The sequence below is a fragment of the Pungitius pungitius genome, chromosome 9 (genome assembly GCF_949316345.1).
Source record: "Pungitius pungitius chromosome 9, fPunPun2.1, whole genome shotgun sequence".
Classification (NCBI taxonomy): domain Eukaryota; kingdom Metazoa; phylum Chordata; class Actinopteri; order Perciformes; family Gasterosteidae; genus Pungitius; species Pungitius pungitius.
In genome coordinates this window covers 19,573,633-19,591,029 of record NC_084908.1, presented here as the reverse complement: position 1 = coordinate 19,591,029, position 17,397 = coordinate 19,573,633, and the positions used below count along the sequence as shown (strand labels likewise).

Here is a 17,397-nt window from a genome sequence, read left to right as displayed (position 1 = left end):
TCAGAGCGATTGGCAGCCTGCAGCAGGTAACTTGATCTCATATAATCTGTGTATGGACATGTTTAGTGAGTGCATTTGATATCCTGGTTCACTAGTATCGATATATTGACTGTCTCGTCTAATACGTCCAACATTACGAACCCTTTTGTCCAGTCAACCATCCATTTTTTCTTCCGTTAACATCCAAGGCAGTGTTTCTCCTACCATAAAACCACATGAACAAAATAAAATATGAAACTGTTTAAATACATGAGCAGTACTTACTCTGTAAATGAATGTGTGGTGGCGGGCGTGGTTTCAGCTCGGCTGCAGGGGGGAGAGAGGGGGGAGCGGCTCGGGGAACAGGGCCAGGTGGAAGTAATAATGATCAGCTGTGGGTGATTGTGTGTGTGTGTGCGTGTGTGTGGGGGCTCCCTTGCATTTAAGGAGAGCGGGGACAACGAGGGAGCCAGACGCCGGCACGGTTTCCCGGAAGAAATAATAAAACTTGTTGTGTTACTCAATCCTGGCTCCGAGCCCCTTTGTCCGCATGACGCACCCACCCTACAGTGGCGCCCAACTCGGGAGACTGGTCGGCGGCGGTTTCGGGGGGCCAGGCTGGGACCCGAGGACCGGCCATTCGCCTACGGGCAGCGGCTCAAGGACGCGGCCGCCAGGTAGCTTCTGCCAGGCGGGGTGGGATCAGCCGCGGACGTCCTCGAGAAAGTGGTCCTCAAGCAGTTCGTGGAGGGGCTCCGGGCCCGGACGGCGGCGTGGGTCCGGTATCACCGCCCACCGACACTGGAGGCAGCCGTCACCCTGGCAGAGGACCACCTGGCGGTACACCCCCGCGGACCAGGCGACAGGGAGGACGCGCCACCGCCGCCCCGACCCGCAGCGGCACCCCAGGGATGGAGCCAGCAGCAGGCGGCAGGACGACCCGGACCGGCCCCACGGCGGACACCGACGGCCCCGTACCGCGACCCCCCAACCACAGCAAGCCCCGGCCCCCTTCCTGACCCACAGGGAGGTTCTCAAGCACCAGGGCAGGAGCGCTGGAGGTGCGGGCGGCCCGGCCACCTACGGAGGGAGTGCCCGCTAATGGAGGTGGGGCAGGTGATCCGGGTTGCCGGCGCTCCAGCACCCTCCCCCGGCCCGGGAGCGACGTACCGCGTTCCGGTAAGAATCCAGTGGGGCACACGCCAGGCGATGGTGGATTCGGGCTGTTCGCAGTCCATGATCCATCAGAGCCTGGTTCGGCCTGGGGCATTGGTGGAAGCGTCACGGGTGAAAATTAGGTGTGTGCAGGGGGACATTCATGAGTATCCCATAGTGTCCGTCGAACTTAGGTTCAAGGGGAAAAAATATAGAATAAAGGTCGCGGTTAGCTCCCACCTGACGCACCCCGTAATTTTGGGAACGGATTATGAGGGATTTAACGCGCTAATGGGAGAGGCTGCGGGGGTGCGTTCACGGCCGACAGGGACATGCGGTATTTGTGCTGTGCTCAGCGGTGACGCGAGGTCGTCCGACGCCGCCGGGGGGAGACTCCGGCGGTTCCCGAGTTCCGCTCCATGGAAGATTTTCCACTCGAGCAGTCTCGGGACGATACTCTACGCTCAGCCTACGACCAAGTGATAAGAATTGATGGTCATTTGGTGTGCCCTGACGCAGCACGGTCGTACCCGCACTTCTCATTGATTAGGGACAGACTGTATAGAGTGAGTCGTGACACTCGAACGGGGCAGGAAAACACACAGCTACTGGTGCCGAAAAGCCGCCGGGAAATGGGTTTCCAGGCGGCTCACTATAATCCGATGGCGGGTCACATGGGATACGGGAAAACACTGGACCGGATAATGGCCCGATTTTATTGGCCAGGCATCCGGGCCAATGGCTTGACCCTCTGTTGTTTGCAGTTCGGGAGGTTCCCCAGGCCTCCACCGGGTTTTCCCCCTTTGAGCTTCTGTTTGGCAGATCACCAAGAGGGGTGCTGGACCTTATTAAAGAAAGCTGGGAGGAAGGTCCGAGCCCCGGGAAGAACGAGATCCAGTACGTCCTGGACCTACGAGCAAAGCTCCACACACTGGGTAGGATGTCACGGGAGAATTTGCTCCAGGCCGTGGAACGACAACAACGGCTGTACAACAGAGGAGCCAAGCTGCGAGAATTCACACCGGGAGAAAAGGTACTTGTATTACTTCCTTCTTCCAACTCAAAACTCCTGGCTAAGTGGCAAGGGCCCTTCGAGGTCACACGCCGGGTGGGGGATGTTGATTATGAGGTGGTGCGGTCTGACAGGGGCGGGGCTACACAAATATACCACCTCAACCTCCTGAAACCCTGGAGGGAGGCGGAGTCTGTTTCTCTGATTTCCACAGTACCGGAAAGAGAGGACCTGGGGCCGGAGGTGCCAAAAGTGGTCAATCCCACCCCGCTCCCGTGTGAGGGTCATCTCTCTGAGGACCAGAGAGCAGACATTGCCCAGTTGCAGGAGCGGTTTGCTGATGTGTTCTCCCCCCGGCCAGGCCGCACCGACCTGATAGCGCACCGAATCGAGACACCCCCGGGGGTGACGGTGAGGTCACGACTCTACAGACTACCCGAACACAAAAGAAAAGTGGTTCGGGAGGAATTGGCGGCTATGTTGGAGATGGGGGTAATAGAAGAGTCCAACAGCGCCTGGTGCAGCCCCATCGTTCTGGTGGCCAAGAAGGATGGGACTGTGCGGTTCTGCGTGGACTACCGCAAGGTGAACGACTGTAACACCGGTGTGTTGGTCTTGTCATTTCCTGTCTTATGTTGAAAGTCTGTTCCCTCCTCTCGTTTCAGATCGCTTGCCCTTCCTCTCGTATCACCTGTCCAATTACCCGGATCCCTGATTGTGTCCACCTGTTTCTCATTATCCTCATGTGTTTATTAGTCAGCGTCTTCCCTCGTCTTGTGCCGAAGTGTTTTCGTTCCCATCGACTTCGCCAAAGCCATTCTCGCCACGATCACGCCAAGATTAAGTTAAGATTATTGTTGCCTGTTGTTTGATCTTAGTTTTTGTAGACCGGGTTATTTCCTCCGGACGGAGTGATTTTGAGTTTGTTATATTTCCCCTCCCCTTCTTGAAGGACCGTTTGCCCAAGAAGTACTTTCGTTAATTATTAAATAAACCCCTTTTTTTGAATCCTCTGCATTTGAGTCCTGCCTTCCATCACCAGCCTGACAGTACACTTCGGCCAGTATGGACTCAGCAGAGGATACCCAGTGGAAGGCACGGGTTCGGGCTCAGGAGGTCCGTATCTCCCGCCAGGAGGAGTTCCAGACGGTGATGGTGAACCAGCTGGGTCAACTTACGAACCAGGTGAGGGAGCTTAGGGATCACCTGCAGCAGACAGCCAGACCACCAACGCCAGGGACCCCAGCCGCGGAAGCAGCAGTCCCGACCCCGGCGGCATCCATGGCTGGAGTAGGAATTAAGCTGGCGCCACCGGAGCGGTTCTCCGGAGATCCAGGACAATGCCGAGCATTTTTAACGGACTGTTCGATACATTTTGAACAACTTCCACATGCATTCACCACTGACAGGTCAAAAGTGGCCTTTATGACGTCTCACTTGACCGGAAGAGCCAGAGCCTGGGCCACTGCGGAGTGGGCTCGCCAATCCCCATTATGCAATTCTCTCACAGAGTTTGAATTGGCGCTCATGAGAACATTTGATCCGGTTTCTACAGATCGAGAAAAGGCCAGGGCTCTGAGCGGGCTAACACAGGGCGGAGGCTCCGTTTGTGACTATGCCATCCGCTTTCGCACGCTGGCGGCGGAGAGCGGGTGGAACGACATCGCCTTGTATGACATTTTTCTGAAGGGACTGGCGACCCACGTCCAGGAGCTGCTATTATCCCGGGACTTGCCAGAGGACCTGGATTCACTCGTCACGCTGGCCATCCGGACAGACAACCGGGTTCGAGAGCTTCGACGGCCGCGGGGTTGCAATCCGAAGCCAGAGAGGTCTCATCGTCTCCAAGCCCCGGATGGATGGAGTCACCATTACGCGCCGCCGGAGAGTCCGTTTTCCTTCCCCGGCACTACGGAAGAGGAACCCATGCAGGTCGGCAGAGCACGGCTGTCACCACAGGAACGAGAACGACGCCTGCGAGAGGGGAGCTGTTTTTACTGTGGTAAGACGAACCACTTCGCCGCAGCCTGCCCCGCCAAAGGAACCAGGACGCCGTTTCAAACCCCAGCCATGGACACCTCATCACACGGGCGAACACCCGTTAAGGTAACCCACCACGCCAGGACAATAGACATTGTGGCGCTCATAGACTCGGGGGCTGACGAGAGTTTAATGGACTGGGCTCTGGCGGAGACACTCGGGGTAAAGATTAAGCCTCTGGTTAACCCCATCAGGGCCAGAACTCTTAACGGCAGGGACATTTTCACGATTACGCACACTACAGAGCCAATAGAATTACAGATTCAAGACCATAGAGAACTCCTGTCCCCATATTTATTCAAGTCACCGACCCATATACTCGTCTTAGGAAATTCATGGTTACGCCAACACGAGCCTCACATTAACTGGAGAACGGGGGCAATCGTGGGTTGGGGAAAGGACTGCGCGGACCACTGCCGACACACAGTGGCTCCCGGAACCAACATAACCTCCACTAATTGTGTTGCCATCTCTGCCACAGGAGCCGAGGTCACAGACCTAAGCGCCGTGCCCTCCTGCTACCACCATCTCCGGGAGGCTTTTAGTAAAACAAAGGCCATGTCCCTTCCGCCACACCGTCCTTATGACTGCGCCATTGACCTGATACCGGGCTCCCCCATTCCTAAGGGGAGATTATACTCCATCTCCGGGCCGGAGAAAGTCACGATGAAGGAATATATAGAGTCGTCTCTGAGCGCAGGGCTTATTCGTCCTTCCTCCTCCGCGGCTGGGGCTGGATTCTTTTTTGTGGGGAAGAAGGACGGATCACTTAGACCCTGCATTGATTATAGCCCTCTGAATGCCATCACGATCAAGAATCGATACCCTTTGCCTCTCATGACTTCAGTATTCGATCAGTTGCAGCAGGCTAGGATTTTTACCAAGTTGGATCTACGTAATGCTTATCATTTAATTCGCATCAGGGAAGGGGACGAATGGAAGACTGGGTTTAACACTCCTAGCGGTCATTATGAATATCTGGTCATGCCTTTCGGACTCACCAACGCGCCGGCAGTTTTTCAGACCATGATTAATGATGTTCTCCGAGAGTTCCTAGATCACTTCGTTTATGTTTATTTGGACGACATTCTTATTTACTCACCCGACTTAGAGACTCACAAGCGTCATGTAACCCAGGTTCTCCAACGATTAATAGACAATAAGTTGTATGTTAAGGGTGAAAAGAGTGAGTTTCACGCTGACACCATCTCCTTCCTGGGCTTTATCGTAGCCCCTGGAAGGGTGCAGATGGATCCAGCTAAAGTAAGCGCTGTGGCCAAGTGGCCTACACCTGATAGCCGCAAGAAGGTCCAGCAATTCCTCGGATTTGCTAACTTCTATAGGCGATTCATCAGAGGTTTCAGCGCAATAGCGGCCCCACTGCATGCACTCACCTCTACAAAGGAGCGCTTCCACTGGACCCCGGGGGCGGAGGCAGCCTTTCAGCACCTCAAGACCCGATTCACCACGGCTCCCATCCTCATAATGCCGGACTCCCGACGTCAGTTCGTTGTAGAGGTGGACGCCTCAAACGAGGGGGTCGGAGCGGTCCTGTCCCAGCGGTCTGAGCAGGATGGGAAGATGCATCCATGTGCCTTCATGTCACGCCGCTTGTCCAAAGCCGAGCGGAATTACGACGTGGGCAACCGGGAGTTATTGGCGGTCAAGCTGGCCTTGGAGGAATGGAGGCACTGGCTCGAGGGCGCTGATCATCCCTTTATAGTCTGGACAGACCACAGGAATCTTGAGTATATCCGAGGGGCCAAGAGGATGAATTCACGCCAGGCAAGGTGGGGACTGTTCTTTAACCGTTTTTCTTTCTCCCTCTCTTACAGGCCGGGGTCTCAGAACGTCAAGCCCGACGCTCTGTCTCGTCTTTACGATCCCGAGCCTGCTGCCAAAGAACCAGAGCCGATCCTTCCACGGTCTTGTGTGGTTGGAGCATTGGTTTGGCAGATAGAAAAGGAGGTCAAGCAAGCCAACGGTGTGAGTCCGCCACCTAGTGGGTGCCCCGAGAACCGATTGTTTGTCCCAGTTGAGCTGCGCCCACAGGTGATCCACTGGGCTCACACCTCGCTGCTTTCCTGCCATCCGGGGGTTCGACGAACTGTGTTTGCCATCTCACGGAGATTCTGGTGGCGGTCCATGGAGAAGGACGTTCAGGAGTACGTCGGGGCTTGCCCGGTCTGCGCCAGGAATAAGTCGTCTTCCGGGTTGCGCATGGGACTTCTACAGCCGCTGTCCATCCCGTCCAGACCGTGGTCCGACATCTCCATGGATTTCGTCACGGGGCTCCCGGTCTCTCAAGGTAACACCACAATCCTCACAGTGGTGGATCGTTTCTCCAAGATGGCACATTTCATAGCCTTGCCAGGATTACCCTCAGCCAAAGAGACTGCAGAAATAATGCTGAACCAGGTCTTCAGAATCCACGGCTTTCCAAAAGATATTGTTTCAGATCGGGGGCCCCAGTTCGTGTCACGGTTCTGGAAGGCGTTTTGCCAACTGATTGGGGCTACATCCAGTCTCACGTCAGGCTATCACCCGGAGGCCAATGGACAAGCTGAACGGGTGAACCAGCAGCTAGAGACCTCTCTCCGATGTCTGGTGTCCCAGAAACCCTCGACATGGAGCCAGCACCTGATCTGGGCTGAATACGCCCATAACACCCTGCCTTCCTCAGCCACCGGGTTCACGCCTTTCAAGTGTGCCCATGGGTACGACCCCCCGGTCTTTCCGGACCTGGAACCGGAGGTGTCGGTGCCGTCCGCCCGCGCCATGATTCGTCGCTGTCGGAGGATCTGGGCCGCCGCACGACAGCTCCTTATCCGACAGGGGGACCGGGTCAAGAGGGCAGCAGACCGGAAAAGACGCCCGGCCCCAAAGTACCAGCCAGGCCAGAGAGTGTGGCTCTCAACCAAGAACCTCCGGCTCAAGGGAATCTCAGGGAAATTGGCACCACGCTTCGCGGGTCCATTCCCGCTCGACAAAGTGGTTGGTCCTGCAGCAGTCCGCCTTCACCTGCCCCGGTCTCTCCGCGTCCATCCGACCTTTCATGTCGGCCAGGTCAAGCCAGCCAAGGAGAGTCCCATGGTTCCACCTACCCCGCCTCCCCCCTCCCCGGTCATGGTAGACGGGGGTCCCGTCTACAAGGTCAAGGAGCTGCTGGCGGTGCGCAATCGGGGTCGCGGCAAGCAGTACCTGGTGGACTGGGAAGGGTACGGGCCGGAGGCACGGCAATGGGTCCCGTCCCGGTTCATAATGGATCGTTCCCTCATAGCGGACCTGATGAGGGCTCGCCCTGACCCGCCTGGGCCGTCAGGTGTCGGCCCTTAGGGGGGGGGTACTGTAACACCGGTGTGTTGGTCTTGTCATTTCCTGTCTTATGTTGAAAGTCTGTTCCCTCCTCTCGTTTCAGATCGCTTGCCCTTCCTCTCGTATCACCTGTCCAATTACCCGGATCCCTGATTGTGTCCACCTGTTTCTCATTATCCTCATGTGTTTATTAGTCAGCGTCTTCCCTCGTCTTGTGCCGAAGTGTTTTCGTTCCCATCGACTTCGCCAAAGCCATTCTCGCCACGATCACGCCAAGATTAAGTTAAGATTATTGTTGCCTGTTGTTTGATCTTAGTTTTTGTAGACCGGGTTATTTCCTCCGGACGGAGTGATTTTGAGTTTGTTATATTTCCCCTCCCCTTCTTGAAGGACCGTTTGCCCAAGAAGTACTTTCGTTAATTATTAAATAAACCCCTTTTTTTGAATCCTCTGCATTTGAGTCCTGCCTTCCATCACCAGCCTGACAACGACGTGTCACGATTCGACGCCTACCCAATGCCCCGGGTCGACGAACTCCTGGACCGGCTGGGCACTGCACGTTTTTTTACGACCCTGGATTTAACTAAGGGCTACTGGCAGATTCCCCTGTCGTCAGAGTCCAAAGAGAAAACAGCTTTCTCCACTCCGTATGGTTTGTACCAATTTACCATGCTTCCCTTCGGCTTGTTCGGTGCCCCGGCCACGTTCCAGCGCCTCATGGACAAGGTGCTGCGTCCGCACGCCGCATATGCAGCCGCATACCTGGATGACGTCATTATCCACAGCACCACCTGGGCGGAGCATGTGCGGCGGGTGGGCGCGGTGCTGGAGTCGCTGAGGCGGGCCGGGCTCACCGCCAACCCGGGGAAGTGTGCAGTTGGACGGAGGGAGGTACGGTATTTGGGGTACCACTTGGGGGGGGGGGGGCAGGTGCGTCCCCAGGTAGACAAGACAGCGGCAATTGCAGCCTGCCCGCGGCCCAAGACGAAAAAGGAGGTGAGGCGGTTTTTGGGGCTGGCAGGTTACTACAGACGGTTCATCGCCGGGTTTGCGGACCTCACCAGCCCCTTGACCGACCTGACCCGGAAAGGTGCGTCAGATCCGGTCCAGTGGTCGGAGCAGTGCCAGCGGGCGTTTGAGAAGGTAAAGCAGACTCTCTGTGGGGAGCCGCTCCTCCACACACCTAACTTTTCTCTCCCGTTTGTTCTGCAGACCGACGCGTTGGACAGAGGGCTGGGGGCCGTTTTGTCCCAGGAGGTCGAGGGGGTCGACCGCCTAGTGGTCTACATCAGCCGGAAACTGTCGGAGAGGGAGGCCAGGTACAGCACGGTGGAGAAGGAGTGCCTGGCCATCCGGTGGGCGGTGGGCTCCCTGCGCTACTACCTCCTTGGACGCCCATTCACCCTCTGTTCGGACCACGCCCCGCTCCAATGGCTCCACCGCATGAAGGATACTAACGCCCGGATCACTCGGTGGTATCTGGCCATGCAGCCGTTTAACTTCAAGGTGGTCCATAGGCCGGGGACGCAGATGGTCGTGGCGGACTTCCTCTCCCGCCCTCTGGAGGGAGGGGGGGGCTAGTAAGCTAGGCCGGACGGCTCCCCGGCCTAAGTCGGGCGGTGGGGGTATGTGGTGGCGGGCGTGGTTTCAGCTCGGCTGCAGGGGGGAGAGAGAGGGGAGCGGCTCGGGAAACAGGGCCAGGTGGAAGTAATAATGATCAGCTGTGGGTGATTGTGTGTTTGTGTGCGTGTGTGTGGGGGCTCCCTTGCATTTAAGGAGAGAGCGGGGACAACGAGGGAGCCAGACGCCGGCACGGTTTCCCGGAAGAAATAATAAAACTTGTTGTGTTACTCGATCCTGGCTCCGAGCCCCTTTGTCCGCACGACGCACCCACACTACAGAATGGATTGACTGTTCATGTCTCCGGGGGGGTCTTGTTGGTCAGCTCGTTTTAGCATGAAGACACGGTGTCCAAACTCAAAGAAGACATGGAGACACTCCACGATGTGTGGTGAGTGTGAGGGAACCTGGCGCTGTTACGCTACTACGTTACATTACGCTACTATGAGCCACGCAGGCCGGAGGTCATGGGGTCAAACCCTCGCTGTGGGGGGGGGGGGGGGGGGGGGGGGTCAGTGGGCCTGCTGGTGCTGTGGCCACTTACTTGCCCCCGTTTACATGTTCATTGGGGTCTGTTCACACAAACCTGGGCCTGCGTGTGGGCCAGAAAGCAGGGGATTAAAAGCTCGCCGCATGTTGCCTGACAACCTTTTGGAGAATATTGAGATACTTTGTATGCAAGAGACATTCTTAGCAGAGCAAGATTTGGTTGAAAACTAAACTCTCTCCATGAAATCATTTGATACTGTGAAGCATCAACGTGCTTCTGCCTCCAGACAGCTGTACGTCCATCAGTGAGGCCTGGCCCACCACGGCATGGCTGGACCATGGTCCAAGTACAGCTGATGCACATGCCTCATTAGGATGTATGGGCATTCTTTATGGGGCAGCAACAACTGATCAAATACCTTTTTCTATGTCGATGGATGCTGAAGGTCACCCGGCACCAACTAGCAGCAAAACTAAACTGGTTGACTCTCACAAAGGAGGACTTGTTAGCCTGTAATGCTCGCACAGATCCATCTGTGAGTAATATTCATCTGCCTAGAGATGCAACTATGTGTACTCAACTGTAAGGATGTGGAGCAGAGGAGAGATCTCTGCTCCATGTAGAATGATGCAGTCTGTGCTTTGTCTGAAGGCAGTAAGGCCGAATACAAGCGTAACAATAAGACCCATAACATGAGACCTGGTTGGAACCGGTATGTATTATTATTAGTTACTTTCTGCAGAAGACTTATTTTATTTTCATCACCCAGGGGCTCGTGCACGGAGAGAAGCATTTGGCTGTTTTGGCTGCACCAGCAGGGACGCTTTGCACCTGGCAGTGAGAGTCCGAGAGGGAACCACCAGGATGCGTTATGGCCTGTTTCTGGAGCCCTGTTGGTTTTGTCTTGTTTCGTTGCAACTTTGAGGTCTTTGTAGATTTGATAAAGAAGAATACATTCTTGAATATTGTTTGCCCGATCCGCTGTTGTCTCCTACAGCTCAACACGTGGAAACAAATACCGGATGTGAGTCTGCATGCTCTGCAGTGTTTTAGACCACGAGATGCACAAGATTGTTCCTCTGCAAGATGAATGAGAGGAAAGGAACCAAGAGTTGGGGACTAAAAAGGTGGAGTTCTAGCAGATGATCCAGAGGAGACAGCTGAAGATTTAGGTGTTCAAACACTCGGTGAAGCGTATTAAAGAGAACGCCCACATGGAGGCAGCAGAGAGCGTTCGGGTCTTCACTTCCCTGAAGAAGTCTCTCGATAGAGGCCTGAACGAGCTCATCAAAGCGATAGAAGAGGCACTGGTTAGAGCAGGGGTGTCCAAACTACGGCCCACGGGCCACCTGCGGCCCGCCATCCGAATTTAATTGGCCCGCATCGGCGAGGTTTCACATTTACTGAGTTTATAGGGCCAGTGAAGGGCTCACCATGTGATGTCAATCATCGTAGTGCAGCCAATGGGAATGCGTTGTCCTGATGTTTGGGGGGGGTTGCAGTAATGGAACGTGGGAGCGTTGCTGGAGTTCTGCTGATTAAATCGTGTGGTTGGTTGGTGGTTTTCGGGCAGGCTGCGGCCCACAGTGGCCTGTTTTCCAGAGGGCTATTTCCACGAAACCCGGATAAGGGATTAAGTCGGGCTTTCCAGGTTATCCTGGAGGAATTTAGCTCCGACTTGGTTGCACGAAAGCAGGTTGAATTAAACCCGGCCAAGTAACCATGGCGATTTATTCTTTGAACCTAGCCTGCTCCAGACCAGGCTGAAAGCTAGGCTAAGATTAATCCTGCAGCCTCATGTGTTAAATCAGCTGCAGCTTTGACCGGGGGGGGGGGGGGCTAGACGAGCTTGTCTAATTGTAAACTGACTAAATTGTGATGAGGGCGATTTATAAAGTCCCATTCACCGGTGCTTCTTCCTGCACCATGATGTCCACTTCTGAACCACGTGTTGGATGAAGAAGCGCTGATATTAAGACGTGCTTTCAGACGTGAGAGGGTGTTCCGGGACAGATCCGACCCTTTAGCTGTTCCCCAAGAGTACCTCCACCAGAGGTATAGATTTTCTGTAGATGGAATCCGGTATTTGTGCAGACTGCTGGGTCTGAAGCCTGCTCTCACCATCCCACAGATGGACTGTGTGGCACTGCGCTTTTTTGCAAGCGGCATGTTTTATATGCCGTGGGAGATGCCCAAACTGTAAATAAAGGCACTATTTGCCGTACCGTCCGAAGTGTGTGTTTGGCCCTGAAGTCCTTGGCGCACATCTTCATTACCTTCACTGGCCACAGAAGCATGTGTTCCACCAAAGAGGATTTCCACAGTCTGTACACATGCAACATCCTCTGTTAAGGCACTTAGCAGCCTGCAAAATGGGTTTATATTTTATCTTGTTGCCACGATCTTTGCTGTCCAGTCAGGTTTGTTCTGTATGAACATTAATTGTAGAAAGATATTTACAATTAGACACAGCATAAATATTTGTGTATATGGTTGTAAAACGCATCCTCGCATTGTGGATAAGGATTTTAAATTAGGCTTCGTTTTTTGGATACATTTCCAGAGGAGGTTTAATTCCTTCTGCTCAGTTTTGAAACAATCATATTAAAGCAATTACAACAGAGTGCACAACTTTCCTAGTAAGGAGATATTTCTAAATCCTTCTGCATTCAGTCGGTCCGCGTCTGTTTTTTCTCATTGTTTAGTTCCAGCTGCCGTATTCCTTTTTTTGCGTATGATATGCTTCACTTCCTCATACATTTCATTATAAGTTGCTGCGCGCGGCGTCTTCTCCATTTCTGCATCAGTGAATCTGTGATCGATATCGTGGTCTACTTAAGAAAGCCGTGGACGTGCACTTATTCGAGATTTGTGCACCTGGATCGACTTGGCGCCTCTTTTCAGCGCGACTCGGCAAACGTGCAACCGATTAAGCCGCAACGAGCAGGTCAAACTAAGCAAAGCGGCCTTTAATCACATAGCCCAGATTTCTTTAGTCTACTTTTGTGAAATACCCCCCAGATCTCACTACTGCTCATCTGCATGCTGGGATCAACCCTCCATCTAATCCCCATCGTCCAATAAGGAGCCAGAGAAAAGCCACCAGCTGATCGATGAAGTCCTCGTCAAAATAAAAGCATATGGAGGGTGACTGTTAAACGAGATACATCATCACTCTTTCATTTGCATCTTTACCTTAAAACTGTCAGAATAAAACAGGAATTGAAAATGTGCTGACTACAGAATAAAAGCCTCAACAGTGTGCTTACTAAAAATATTTGTATTAGTTATATAAAATGTAGTATTCATGTTAGTGGTTGAATACTATTAAGACAATTTTGCACAGGAGAAAAAGTAAATGAGAATAATAATAAAAACCTTTACTGACTGAGTACTATTTCAGTACTTAAAATTAAGTCGACGTTCTTCATTACAAATTTACTAATTAAAAAAGTAGATAGTTGAAGCACCTTAAAAGCAACACACTTTCTGCAATTTTGATTATTCCTTTAAAAGCATCATGACTCAGCATGAATCCGAGGAAGGAAACAAACGTCACCAGCAGATGACGCTCCAGTAAGAGGCGGAGCTACACGGAGGGGCGGAGCTTCCACGTCACTCTCCAGAAACGAAAGCTAAGTTGGTCAGAGAGACAGACGCGCTGCAGTGAAGACAAGTCTCCGTGTTTCTGAGAGAAAAGTCAAAGTGACGTCATCAGGTGTTCCTCAGCAACACAGCAGAGTCTCTTGAGAACACAGGTGAGTACAGTTGGTCACATTTACACCTTCAACAAGCAGGAAGAACACACAACTTGTAAGTTCCTCTGTGTTCACTTCCTACTTGATAGAATGTTAACAATAAAAGCCTGTGTGTTTATCCACAGTCCCACGATACAGTAACTCAGTGTAACAGCTTCAAACTGTCCCAGGACTTCAGTCACTTGGAGCTGAATCTCTGTGCTTTAAACTTTAGTCTCTCTCTGTTTCCTGATCCCTTCCTCTGTTTCCTCTTGCTGCGTCACGTTAAACGTGTTCAACAGGAACCTGCTGGAGGCTTTTAGTGTCAATCATCTAAATGAGATGCTACATGTTTGCCACCAAGTAATTATAATCATATATATTTCTTCTCTTCCACAACATGTGTAGACATGGCTTCTGCCAACTATGGTCCATCTGAAGATCAGTTCCTGTGCTCCATCTGTCTGGATGTGTTCACTGATCCAGTCACCACACCATGTGGACACAACTTCTGCATGAACTGCATCAATGAACACTGGAACACCAGCGACCAGAACCTGTGTCCAATGTGTAAGGAGGACTTCACCACCAGACCTGATTTGAGGGTCAACACCTTCATCTCTGAGATGGTTGTTCAGTTCAGACAGTCCACTCAGCAGAAAGCCAGCAGCAGCAGCTCAGAGCAACAAGAGTCCAAACCAGGAGAAGTTCCCTGTGACGTCTGCACTGGAACCAAAGTGAAGGCCCTCAAGTCCTGCCTGGTGTGTCTGGTCTCCTACTGTGAGACTCACCTGGAGCCTCATCTGACAGCTTCACGCCTGAAGAGACATCAGCTGATGGACCCTGTGGAGAACCTGGAAGGCAGGATGTGTACGAAGCACGATAAACCTCTGGAGCTGTTCTGTAAGAGCGACCAGACGTGTGTCTGCATGCTCTGCACTGTTTTAGACCACAAGAACCATGAGTATGTTCCTCTGAAAGAAGAATATGAAGAAAAGAAGGTTGAGCTGAAGAAGACAGCGACTGAAATTCAGCAGATGATCCAGAAGAGAAGACTGAAGATTCAGGAGATCAAACACTCGATGGACCTCAGTGAGGAAGATGCAGGCAGAGAGAAAGCAGAAGGTGTTCAGGTCTTCACTGATCTGATGGAGTCTGTTGGAAGAGGCTTGAAGGAGCTCCTCAAAACAATAGAAGAGAAGCAGGAAACCACAAAGAAACAGGCTGAAGCTTTCATCAGAGAGCTGGACCAGGAAATCTCTGAGCTGATGAAGAGGAGCGCTGAGGTGGAGCAGCTCTCTCTCTCTGAAGACCACCTCCATCTTCTCCAATCCTTATACATCCATCAGCCGTCACCCACCAAGGACTGGACAGAGGTCAGTGTTTGTCCTTCATATGAGGGGACTGTGGTGAGAGCTGTGTCTCAGCTGAAGGAGACACTCAGTGAAAAGATGAAGGTGTTGTTTACTGAGCTGAAGATGGTCCAGATGTTTGCAGTGGATGTGACTCTTGATCCTGAAACAGCTCATCGTCGTCTCATCCTGTCTGATGATGGGAAACAAGTGAAACTTGGTGATGTGAAGAAGAATCTCCCAAACAACCCAGAGAGATTTTCTAATGGGTTTTGTGTTTTAACAAAGCAGAGTTTCTCTTCAGGCAGATTCTACTTTGAGGTTCAGGTTGAAGGAAAGACTGAGTGGTATTTAGGAGTGATCAGAGAGTCTGTCAACAGGGAGGGATTCACCTCACTGAGGCCTCAGAATGGTCACTGGATTCTATGTTTGACAAATGGAAATAAATACACAGCCACTGATGATCCTCCAGTTGATCTCTCTGTGAAGTCTGGTCTTCAGAAGGTGGGGGTGTTTGTGGACTATGAGGAGGGTGTGGTCTCCTTTTATGACGTAGAAGCTGCAGCTCTCATCTACTCCTTCACTGGCTGCTCCTTCACTGAGAAACTCTTCCCGTTCTTTAATCCTGGTGATGATGTATTTGGTGTAAACTCTGCTCCTATGATCATCTCTCCTGTCAAAGTAAACTAAACATTCTTGTTGTGAATTCTTCACGGGAGAATGTCGATGCTTTTATTTTGAAGTTTTATTTTGACAGCGCATGTTGTTTCCGCTTCCGGTACCGCGAATACACGCTACGCGACACGGACAGTAGATCCGTTAGATCGAGTCATTGATGATGTAAGTTATGTTGCCTCAATTTGTACTCATCTGCTCACACTGTTAAGCCTGTTAGCTTATGTGTGTTTACTGTGTTCACTGTCAGTGTTATTTCTGTAATGTAGTCGTTCCATAATCGCTCAATGTTGAGCTAAGTGGCTAATCTGGCTAGCGAGCCTGCATTATTCAGTTTGTAATTTGTTTCTGTGTTTATTTCAGAAACTCCATCCGTCTTTACGGTCATCTTACTGTCCACTATGTAACTCCTGTCAACTAATCTGTAAGCCTGCAACGGGTAAATACAGAAGGGTATAAAACAACCAGATGTCCGTGTGTTCTCTGACCGGAACCCTGTAGTGGTCAATGTCCTACAACAAACAGCATCTCAGGGGGGCGAATCCCCAACAATTCTCTACTTTGAAGTGATAAGTGATAGGTGATAACTTATCACTTCATGTTAAGTTTATTCATTAAAGGGATGTGGGGGGTCAGTGGGCCTGCTGGTGCTGTGGCCACTAACTTGCCCCCGTTTACATGTTCATTGGGGTCTTGTCACACAAACTGTCGTGGCCTGCGTGTGGGCCAGAAAGCAGGGGATTAAAAGCTCGCCGCATGTTGCCTGACAACCTTTTGGAGAATATTGAGATACTTTGTATCCAAGAGACATTCTTAGCAGAGCAAGATTTGGTTGAAAACTAAACTCTCTCCATGAAATCATTTGATACTGTGAAGCATCAACGTGCTTCTGCCTCCAGACAGCGGTACGTCCATCAGTGAGGCCTGGCCCACCACGTCATGGCTGGACCATGGTCCAAGTACAGCTGATGCACATGCCTCATTGGGATGTATGGGCATTCTTTATGGGGCAGCAACAACTGATCAAATACCTTTTTCTATGTCGATGGATGCTGAAGGTCACCCGGCACCAACTAGCAGCAAAACTAAACTGGTTGACTCTCACAGAGGAGGACTTGTTAGCCTGTAATGCTCGCACAGATCCATCTGTGAGTAATATTCATCTGCCTAGAGATGCAACTATGTGTACTCAACTGTAAGGATGTGGAGCAGAGGAGAGATCTCTGCTCCATGTAGAATGATGCAGTCTGTGCTTTGTCTGAAGGCAGTAAGGCCGAATACAAGCGTAACAATAAGACCCATAACATCAGACCTGGTTGGAACCGGTATGTATTATTATTAGTTACTTTCTGCCGAAGACTTATTTTATTTTCATCACCCAGGGGCTCGTGCACGGAGAGAAGCATTTGGCTGTTTTGGCTGCACCAGCAGGGACGCTTTGCACCTGGCAGTGAGAGTCCGAGAGGGAACCACCAGGATGCGTTATGGCCTGTTTCTGGAGCCCTGTTGGTTTTGTCTTGTTTCGTTGCAACTTTGAGGTCTTTGTAGATTTGATAAAGAATAATACATTCTTGAATATTGTTTGCCCGATCCGCTGTTGTCTCCTACAGCTCAACACGTGGAAACAAATACCGGATGTGAGTCTGCATGCTCTGCAGTGTTTTAGACCACGAGGTGCACAAGATTGTTCCTCTGCAAGATGAATGAGAGGAAAGGAACCCAGAGTTGGGGGCTAAAAAGGTGGAGTTCCAGCAGATGATCCAGAGGAGACAGCTGAAGATTTAGGTGTTCAAACACTCTGTGACGCGTATTAAAGAGAACGCCCACATGGAGGCAGCAGAGAGCGTTCGGGTCTTCACTTCCCTGAAGAAGTCTCTCGATAGAGGCCTGAACGAGCTCATCAAAGCGATAGAAGAGGCACGGGTTAGAGCAGGGGTGTCCAAACTACGGCCCACGGGCCACCTGCGGCCCGCCATCCGAATTTAATTGGCCCGCATCGGCGAGGTTTCACATTTACTGAGT

The 17,397-nt window shown here is 51.9% G+C and overlaps 1 protein-coding gene across 1 annotated transcript; it reads left to right on the top strand.

Moving 5' to 3' along the window:
* The first annotated feature begins 11,464 nt into the window (after nucleotides 1–11,464).
* Nucleotides 11,465–15,393, top strand: LOC119217945 (E3 ubiquitin-protein ligase TRIM21-like). Its single transcript, XM_037472016.2, has 2 exons — nucleotides 11,465–13,369; nucleotides 13,757–15,393. The coding sequence occupies exon 2, from the start codon at nucleotides 13,759–13,761 to the stop codon at nucleotides 15,388–15,390; it is 1,632 nt and encodes a 543-aa protein (XP_037327913.2). The 5' UTR covers nucleotides 11,465–13,369; nucleotides 13,757–13,758; the 3' UTR covers nucleotides 15,391–15,393.
* The last annotated feature ends 2,004 nt before the right edge of the window (nucleotides 15,394–17,397 follow it).